Source organism: Galeopterus variegatus, unplaced genomic scaffold (genome assembly GCF_000696425.1).
Source record: "Galeopterus variegatus unplaced genomic scaffold, G_variegatus-3.0.2 Scaffold10569, whole genome shotgun sequence".
Classification (NCBI taxonomy): domain Eukaryota; kingdom Metazoa; phylum Chordata; class Mammalia; order Dermoptera; family Cynocephalidae; genus Galeopterus; species Galeopterus variegatus.
The window spans coordinates 8530-18673 of NW_007736680.1; the positions used below are offsets into that span (position 1 = coordinate 8530).

Consider the following 10144-nt stretch of genomic DNA (forward strand, 5'->3'; position numbering starts at 1 on the left):
GGAGGTGCCTCTTTTACGTGCCCACCACCCCCCGACCACATGACAGGACACCTCGTCCCTGGAGTTATAATCATGTGCTACAAAGGCACTTAGCAAGTTTGTGGTCAAGGTTCTACTAACAAATGAGGAAGATAGCCCAGCCCACCGTGAGCAAAAGAAGACTACAAAGGCACTGAGAGTGTTAAGGAAGGTTAACACCCTTCCCTTTCCCCAAACTAGACTGGCCTTGAGTCTATTAATACCAAGACTGTGCATGATTTGGACAGGGAACCAGCACGCTGAAGGCTAAATGGGAGCCACTGCTGGGGGAAGGACACAGACTTTGAGTCCAGTTGCCCAGCCGAGCTCTCAGAACAGCCAGGCCAGGAGGACAGGCAGAAGGAGCATGGGCCAGGCCACCAGGAACCCTGAAATATAAAAGAGATGACCGTCAAGTGTTAGGCTTTGGAACTCAGCAGCAAACACGAGCTGGCCTCTTTGTCTTTTGCTGCACAAGGATGAGAACAGCAGAACATCCTTATGTGCTCTGGGTTACAGCCCCGGTGAGTCCTTGGTAGAGGCAAAGTGATCTAATCACCAGCTTCTCTTTTCATTTTCCTCTGGGCACAAAAAAGCAGGTTTTCCTAGCCTCCTTTGCAGGTAGGTGGGGCCATGTCACTGAATCTGGCCAGTGAAATGTGGGTAGAAGTCATCCGTGCCACTTCTAGGCCCGGTCTTTGAAACCTCCTACATGATCCTGCATGCTCTCTCACCCACCATCAAGGACCAGATGCGGAGGATCCAGGATAGGACTCAGGGATAGTGGAGTTGAAAGAAGTTACCAGAAGGTAGGAAGAGAACCTGAGTTCCTAATGACTGCATGGAGCAGAACTTCCCCCCAGCCCCGCCCCTTAGTGATTTAGTGGGAAATTATACTATTGTGTCTTTACACACAACATGGAGTTGAAAGAAGTTACCAGAAGGTAGGAAGAGAACCTGAGTTCCTAATGACTGCATGGAGCAGAACTTTCCCCCAGCCCCGCCCCTTAGTGATTTAGTGGGAAATTATACTATTGTGTCTTTACACACAACACAGAGGACTGGGAATTGTTCATTACAGCATCTAGCATAACTTATGCTGACTAAGGCAGAAAGACACAGAGGTTAGAAAGCACTGCCTCTGAGGCCTGACTGCTTAGCTTAAAATCTCAGCTCTGCAACTAGCCAGGCAATCCCAGGCAAGTTATTAAACCTCTCTTTGTCTGCATTTCTCTGTACACGGAACAGAAATATTAACAGCACCTGTCACTGCATTGGATTTTTGTAAAGCTTAAATGAGTGAATTCATATCAAGCATTTAGAACAGTGCCTGGCACATGGAAAATATCATATAAGTCCTGGTCTTGAAAATTAGACTCTAAGATCTGGGAGGCCTGGGATCATATGTCTTTTGCACATCACTGTGTACTCAGTGTTAATAATGGCATGGATCCTGGATGATAGTTGCCTTGTACTCGGGATCCTAGGAGAAGCATGTGTACCCTCTCCCACCATACTACCAAATTATAACATCTCCCCATCCCCCAAATTTCAAAGTACTTGCTGAAGTCCTAGAAGTGGGAAGAGAAATATAATAATTTTCAGAAACATATAAGTGTATGACAACCAGCTCATAATTACAAAATATAGGTTGATGTTCAGTTAGTTTTAAAACATCAAAAATGATCCTGGGAGACAGCAAACAATGAAAGCCACAAGTGCCCTCTTGTGGTGGTCTGCTGCTTCCACATCAGATTGATCCCCCGCTCTTCCAGAAAGCTCTAAAATCCACCACTCACCCTAGAAATTAGTCAATTCAGCAAACTCTACTGGGAAGCCACACTGTTCCAATCATTCTGCTAACCTGAGGACTTGCAAAAACTAATGAAACTAATGAGACTCGAGGTCCCTGACTTCAAGCTGTTTTTAGTCTCAGCTCTAACCACTCTCTCCAATGAGCATTACTTTTCTTAGAATGGTCTGAAAGTTACCACTGAGCATCCAGAGGCCACCTTGGACTTATGTGGGAAATTTTTAGATGGCGATCTAGTTGGGGATTTGAGGATGAAAAGAACTTTTTCATGTCTATTGGGTTAACCAATGTAGGTCATTTTAGAGAGTAGCAAAATCTTAATAGCAGGTGCTTTACATTTTGTCCAAAATATATGCCTTTGATTTGTCTGCCTGTTGAGCCCCATTCATCAAAACCTCATTCGGATATTACTACCTGATGAAATTCTTTCCAGACATTACCCAATACAGTTAATCAGTCTTCTCGTATACTCCTTCTGTACTATGTACTTGCTTGTCATTTATGTACTATGTGCCTGTCTTATCTGTGCAGTTAATCATTGCTCCCTCTGCCTATAGGGCTCATTGCTCTCAGGTGCACACCTGGCTCATCTGCACACCTGGCTCCTTTTTCTCATTTTGTTCAAATATTACTTTCTCTGAAGGTTTTTCTGACCACTTATCCATTCTAATATTCATTCTTCCTCCCTACCTTGATAACAAAACCATCGGATGTTGGTTAGGCACGTGGCCACCCAGCATAAAGATTACATTTCCCAGCATCCATTCAGCCAGGTATGCCCATGTGACTAATCACTGGCCAATGAGATGTCAGTGGAGGCATAGATGCCAACTTCCAGAAATGTTCCTTAACATTCATTGACTGCTTCTATGTTCCCTCCATCCTGCTGCTTAGACATGAAGTTTGGAGCTCTGGCTGCCATTTTGGACCATGAAGACAATAGCTACACCTTATAGACGGTGGAGGGTTGAGCTGGAAGAAGTCTGGATCTTTGATGACTTCGTGGTGCTGTCCTAGTAGCCTTTGGCTGCTTGCCTCTAAACTTTATGTGTCAGAGAAATAAATTTCCATCTTATTTAAGGCATCATTACTCATGCTGGTAAATTTCTATCGCATCACCTTTATTTCTAAATTACCTTGTCTACTTTTTATTAGCCACTTCCCACACTAGAACATAAGCTCTGTGAGGGCAGGCACCTGGTCTGTCTTGTTCACCAGCATATCTTCAGTGCCTAGAACAATGCCTGGCACACAGTAGGCACTCGATAAATATTTGTTGTTAAATGACTGTCTCCTTTGCTAGACTCTGAGTGTGTCAAAACTCAGCCTTGGGTCTGATTCATTTCAGTGTCCACAGTCTCCAGCACAGGGCCCAGCACACAGAAGGGCTGAATAAATGTGCACTAAGTTGAAAAGAGGAAGGAGAGAGAGTTGGGAGGCCTACATGAAAGCTATAAGAAAATGATGTACCTGCAGTGCTGGGGGTTCCATTCATGACATCAAGAGACTGGGCACCTGTGAACAAGAGCAAAAGGTGAGGGTTTCCTTAGTCATGCTCCAGTGACTACAGCACTGTGGCCGTAGCTGCTCCAAATCCTCCTGGACCTGCTCATCACAACCACTGACAATCCACATTGTGGAGGCATCTGTAAGCACCTTTGTAAACACGTTTTACACATTTTAAACTTAATCCTCTCAATAGATTTGTGAGGCACGTATGCTCATCCTATTCGACAGATGAGAAGACTGAGGCTCAGTCATGTTGAAGGACTGGCCAGGTTGACCTTGCCATTCAGTAGCAGAGCTGGGATTTGAACTCCAGCATGTCTGATTCCCAAGTGGAATTTGCGGGCTCAGTAAAAGGTCAGGACAACTCAGAGCAGAGCATTCTTCATGAGACAGCCTCCATTTACCCATCTAGAGAACAGAAGTATAACAGTGCTCACGTCCTTGGGCTATAGTGAGCATTCAAGTGATAATGCATGTAAAGGTGTTTGGCGTGGTGTCAGGCACAGCCAAAGTATTACTATTATTACTGTTATTAATGCATCTTAATTCCTTTAGGCCAAAAAAAAAATGCTTTCATTCTTTTGGGTTTCTTGACTTCTCCATTCTGATGGAAACAAAAACCATGACAATACTGCTAATTCATGTGTAGGATGGGTGAAAATTTGAAAAGTAGTTGGAAAGTTCCCCCTATATCATACTCCAGAATACTGTAGCTGATTTTGGAAAATACAGTCATTCACTAGAAAAGAAAATTGCATATAAGGGGGAGTTGGGACTGAGTTATGAGGACCTGGGAGCAGGTGTAGGAAGGAAAAGGCCACGTGCTTTGGAATCAGACTCAGCTGGGTTCAATTCCAGCCACTCATGAGCAGGGTCATCTTGGGTGAGTCACTTAATCTCTCTAAGCCCTAATTTCTCACCTGTAAAATGGACACAGTCATGGGAGGATGACATAAATTGATGGATGCAAGAGCTCAGCCTGGACTCTAGCACATGGGAGGCCCACCACAAATAGCAGTGTTATTATTATTACCCAAAGCACCTCATGGGAATAGAGATTCATCAGTGAGGGCCGGGCTGAGGAGACAGAAATGCCCTGAGTAGTTGGGCAGTTGACCGCAGGCATCTGTGGTTAGCTCTCAGCACCTGGCCAGCTGACCTTGCCGCCTGGACTTGGCCACGGGGCCGGGCTGAGGAGACAGAAATGCCCTGAGTAGTTGGGCAGTTGACCCCAGGCATCTGTGGTTAGCTCTCAGCACCTGGCCAGCTGACCTTGCCGCCTGGACTTGGCCACTTACCTCTCCGAGTAATGGGTCCCAGATCTAGAACCTGGGCTAGGTTGATGGCCAGTACTTCACTGCGGACTTGACTTCCTGAGCAAGACTGTGAGGATGGAAAACTTGCATTATATCAAAATTTAACTACATGGTTTCTATTTAGACTGCCCCTGCAATAAGAAGTTCTGGCCTAAAAACTGGGCACAACAAGAAGCTCTGGCCTAAAAACTGGGCTCCACCAGCCGTAGGCCCCTCGTTCTGATGCCATGGTTATCTTAATCTAGAGAATTCTCATTGCCATGTCAAACAATTCTGAGTCTGAATCTCATCTTACTCTCATTTAGCTGTAATTGGGGGCAAATGACTTCACCTCTCTACAATGATTAAATAATACCTACCCAGTTGTAAAGATTAAAGTAAGGTATGTCTGCAACACCTGGGCACATAGTAAGTCCTCAACAGATGTCCACTATTCCCAGGCAGTACCAAATGGGGGTAAGAGCATGGGCACTGGACTCACATCTCAGCTGGTGCAAGTCCCAGCTCTGATACTCTCTAGCTGTGTATGCCCTTGGGCAAGGGGCTTCTCTGAGCCTTAGTTTCCTTAACTGTAAACATAAGCGCAATAAGAAGTTCTGGCCTAAAAACTGGGCTCCACCAGCCGTAGGCCCCTCATTCTGATGCCATGGTTATCTTAATCTAGAGAATTCTCATTGCCATGTCAAACAATTCTGAGTCTGAATCTCATCTTACTCTCATTTAGCTGTAATTGGGGGCAAATGACTTCACCTCTCTACAACGATTAAATAATACGTACCCAGTTGTAAAGATTAAAATAAGGTATGTCTGCAACACATGGGCACATAGTAAGTCCTCAACATATGTCCACTATTCCCAGGCAGTACCAAATGGGGGTAAGAGCATGGGCACTGGACTCACATCTCAGCTGGTGCAAGTCCCAGCTCTGATACTCTCTAGCTGTGTATGCCCTTGGGCAAGGGGCTTCTCTGAGCCTTAGTTTCCTTAACTGTACAAAGGGGTTGATAAAAGGATTTACTTAAGGGGTTGTTGTGAGAGTCAAATTAGCTAAGGCATGTAAAATTTTAGCATGATGATGGACACAGTATGCACTGAAAAAGTCAAGTATTATTATAATCATTTAAAATGCGTCTTGTATCAAGAAAACCTAGTGGACAGTCTCCTTCACCTGGTCTGCCTCTTGGGGACAAAGTGATTGCTTGCAAAAGGGCTTTTAGGAGATCTAAATTCCATGTATTTCTTTCTTAGTTCTTCCCTCTCTCCCTCCCTCACATCCATCCACCCACCCATCTGTCTTTCCATCTCTTCAGCCTTCTTCCCTCCCTTCCTTCCTTCCTTCCTTCCTTCCTTCCTTCCTTCCTTCCTTCCTTCCTTTCTTCCTTGCTCCCTCTCTCCTTCCCTCCCTCTCTCCATAATTCCAATGAATATATATGAAAAGCCTATCCAGTGCCAGGCCCCAAGCCAGGCTCTGAATATTCTGGTCCAAAGACACACTCACCGGCAGGCACTGTTCATTGAGGGAATCACAGAGATGAATCTCACAATGCAGGAAAACTAGGTCATAATTTCCAGCAAACATGAACATCTGTACTGAGAACCGGCTTTCTGAGGACACCCCATTCTCCTCCACGTTGATAGTGGAATCATGTTGATTTGGGCAGCTGGGAGAGTGACAGAGGGCAAGAATGTAACTTCTAAAACAGCATCAGAGAAAATTAAAGAGCGCTCCAGGTTCCCTCCATCATGACAGCATGGACTTTTTCTCTTCCTCTATGTTTCCTCCAAGACGTTATCCATGAGCTCACATGGTTGCAATGATTTGGGGCATAGTCTCTGCAGTAAGACAAACTGGTTTTAAATTCCAGCCTAGCCCACTTTCTAGCTACATGATCATGGGCAGGTTACTTAACCTTACTAAGCCTCAATTTCCTTACGTGTAAAGTGGTGACAGTCATGTCCATCTGATAGAGTTGATGTGGTCATTTAATGAGACAACCCATGAATATTACTTAGCATGGTGTCTGGCACATAGCTAAGCTCAATGATAAATATTAGCTAGTAGTATTACTATGATTTGAATCATGACCTATAGATGCATATTTTTCCTTTGTTTTTGTCAGTTAACAATAGTCAGTAATATTTGGTTCAATATGTTTGTCATATCGTTTTTATGTTGCTCAGTGTTAACATCTACATAATAATCCATCATTACTTAATCAATCCCCTATTTTTGAACAATGAACCTATTGCCAAAGCTATCAACAATAGGGCTGAAATGGAAAATAATTGGCGTTTCTTTACCCTGCCCAAATATTTTGTATTAATACTTTAGGCTAACATCTCAGTAGTAATATTCCTAGGCCAAAGGGTATGGTTATAATATGTAATACCAAATTACTCCCAAAAGTGGTAAGCCAATTTACACAACTGCCAGGCGTGAATGAGAAGCATATTTCCCCCCAAACCTCATGAAGGCCAAAAGAGAATCCCAGAGTCATCCGATACCTGTTTCTGATGATGAAATACTTCACAGGGTCAGCCTTGTCTTCAGTGGGGGTGGCATAGCAGTTCCTCAGCAACAGGTTAAACCGGGAGGTGTCCCCCTTCTCCAGGATGGCGCCCACATAGAGCATGGATTCAACTGACAGCACAGCCATAGCCCCTTCGTAAGGATACGTGTAGTTCTCGTCTTCAAAGAGAGCCATGCTGACAGTGAACTCTCCCTCCCCACCCACACTGATGTTCAGGGAACTGANTTCCTCTATGTTTCCTCCAAGACGTTATCCATGAGCTCACATGGTTGCAATGATTTGGGGCGTAGTCTCTGCAGTAAGACAAACTGGTTTTAAATTCCAGCCTAGCCCACTTTCTAGCTACGTGATCATGGGCAGGTTACTTAACCTTACTAAGCCTCAATTTCCTTACGTGTAAAGTGGTGACAGTCATGTCCATCTGATAGAGTTGATGTGGTCATTTAATGAGACAACCCATGAATATTACTTAGCATGGTGTCTGGCACATAGCTAAGCTCAATGATAAACATTAGCTAGTAAATCATGACCTATAGATGCATATTTTTCCTTTGTTTTTGTCAGTTAACAATAGTCAGTAATATTTGGTCCAATATGTTTGTCATATCGTTTTTATGTTGCTCAGTGTTAACATCTACATAATAATCCATCATTACTTAATCAATCCCCTATTTTTGAACAATGAACCTATTGCCAAAGCTATCAACAATAGGGCTGAAATGGAAAATAATTGGCGTTTCTTTACCCTGCCCAAATATTTTGTATTAATACTTTAGGCTAACATCTCAGTAGTAATATTCCTGGGCCAAAGGGTATGGTTATAATATGTAATACCAAATTACTCCCAAAAGTGGTAAGCCAATTTACACAACTGCCAGGCGTGAATGAGAAGAATATTTCCCCCCAAACCTCATGAAGGCCAAAAGAGAATCCCAGAGTCATCCGATACCTGTTTCTGATGATGAAATACTTCACAGGGTCAGCCTTGTCTTCAGTGGGGGTGGCATAGCAGTTCCTCAGCAACAGGTTAAACCGGGAGGTGTCCCCCTTCTCCAGGATGGCGCCCACATAGAGCATGGATTCAACTGACAGCACAGCCATAGCCCCTTCGTAAGGATACGTGTAGTTCTCGTCTTCGAAGAGAGCCATGCTGACAGTGAACTCTCCCTCCCCACCCACACTGATGTTCAGGGAACTGAGACAAGGAAAACCAAAAGAGGGAAAACATCAGGCTTTGACCAGTGAGAATGCCATAAATCAAGCCCTGCACTTGCATAAGGTTATAAAGGCAAAGGCACACCTTTGATCCCTAAATGGACCATTCAATCATTCATTTAAACCAAGCATTTACTAGCTTCTAGGCACTAAAATTGACAAAGAGACAAGTCTGTCTCCAGGATTTCCACCAATGCTCCCTGCATGGCAGTCACAGTCAAGGAATAATAATGTTTGGGTACCCTCCATCTTCCCACCTGGAGAGCAGCGTTTGGGACTAGTTCTGTGGGTTCACAAATTTTAGCAGCAGACCTCTTCCCTCCATCCCACAATCTTCAGTGAAACACCAATTTTAACAAGATCAGTGGCCTTAATTTTGATTTTTTATGAACCATGAGCCCCAACACAATACAGTCTGAAAATCGTTGAATTAGAAAACTTCTAATCTTTCTGATCCTGCCACTCAGTGAGCCCAGGAAGTAATAGAGAAATGGAAAGGGCTCTCTGTATTTCTTACACCATGGAAAGTCTAAGAATGCTAAGGAACTGATTCAATAGGGCTGCATTTCAGGCATGGAGGTACAGCAGTCAGCAAAACACACAAAAGCCCCTGTCCAGATCAAATCCCACCCAAATGCCATTTGGTTCTATTTGTGGTGGGGGCGGGGGTGCTGTTTATCCAGTCAAAGCTGGTCTCTGCTTAAATCCTGTGTCTGCAGGGAAGCCTTCCTGACCTACATCCCCACCCACCAAGATTANTGCTTAAATCCTGTGTCTGCAGGGAAGCCTTCCTGACCTACATCCCCACCCACCAAGATTAGGTCCTGGACCCCTGTTCCCTGCTTCCTAAGCAACTCGTGTTTCTCCTACATTGTATTCATCTCACTTGTAAACAATTATTGGCATAAATAGCTGTTTAAGACCTTTCTTTCTCAAGGTGAATGAACTTGTCCTGTAGTTTTGTTCCCTGGCACATTTAATAAGCACAGTTTCACATGGCTGCACCGCTTCATAATAACAATCTTTAATATCCACAAAATGTCCTATGTCTACATTATTCATGTTGAACACCCTTAACAGACGACCAACAAATATTTGTGCAATGAATGATTGAAGGAATAGAAACTCCTGAAGGAGGTCGGTAGCACTGTGTGGACACGATAAGTTGCACTTGAAGTTTGTGTAACTAAGTCAGGGTTAGGCTCAAAGGGCAAGGGTCAGTGTCGTACCTTACGATGGGCTGCAGGGCAGTTTGGAGGCTGACTTTCATGTCCAGTGGGTAGGCACATTGGAAGTCGATGCTGAGGAGGATGTCTCTGATGATGAAATCATTGGCCAAGAAGAGGGTGTTTTTATAGATGGCATGGGTTTGATTTCTCTTTGGCATAAAAACAAAAGCACATATATATTTAAGTACATGTTTGTGTAGGGATATCTCGAACTCAGATTTGTCTGATTCCAGAGTCAATGTTCTCAACCATGCAGCCACACTGCCTTCTGATATCAAGGAAATAACTGGGCCTCTTCCTCCAGTGGTGATGACACTTTATGGGAAGGAGAATGAGGAACCCAGACCCAAAACTAAAATAATAAATTACTGGCCCTCAAGAAGGTGGTCAGGAACCACCACGCTTGCTTCTCTGTACATCCCACCCATATCAGCCCTAATTAAAATCATCACAATTAGGGGCCGGCCCGGTGGCGCACTGCTACAGTGCGCCGCTTGGGAGTGCGGTGGCGCT

At 44.2% G+C, this 10144-nt stretch overlaps 1 protein-coding gene across 3 annotated transcripts in view; it reads right to left on the reverse strand.

The window, feature by feature from the left end:
* Window positions 1–172: 172 nt before the first annotated feature.
* GP2 (glycoprotein 2 (zymogen granule membrane)) overlaps window positions 173–10144 on the reverse strand; it is a 17252-nt gene continuing 7280 nt past the window's right edge. For 2 of the 3 annotated variants that reach the window (XM_008594322.1, XM_008594320.1), the window contains exons 5-10: window positions 9632–9780; window positions 8137–8382; window positions 6155–6317; window positions 4639–4723; window positions 3302–3346; window positions 349–407 (exon numbers count right to left, since the gene is read on the reverse strand). In XM_008594322.1, the coding sequence (XP_008592544.1) occupies window positions 349–407; window positions 3302–3346; window positions 4639–4723; window positions 6155–6317; window positions 8137–8382; window positions 9632–9780 (747 nt within the window). Of the gene's footprint in view, window positions 408–3301; window positions 3347–4638; window positions 4724–6154; window positions 6318–8136; window positions 8383–9631; window positions 9781–10144 lie in introns of all 3 variants that reach the window. The other variant, XM_008594321.1, reaches the window with a different exon arrangement.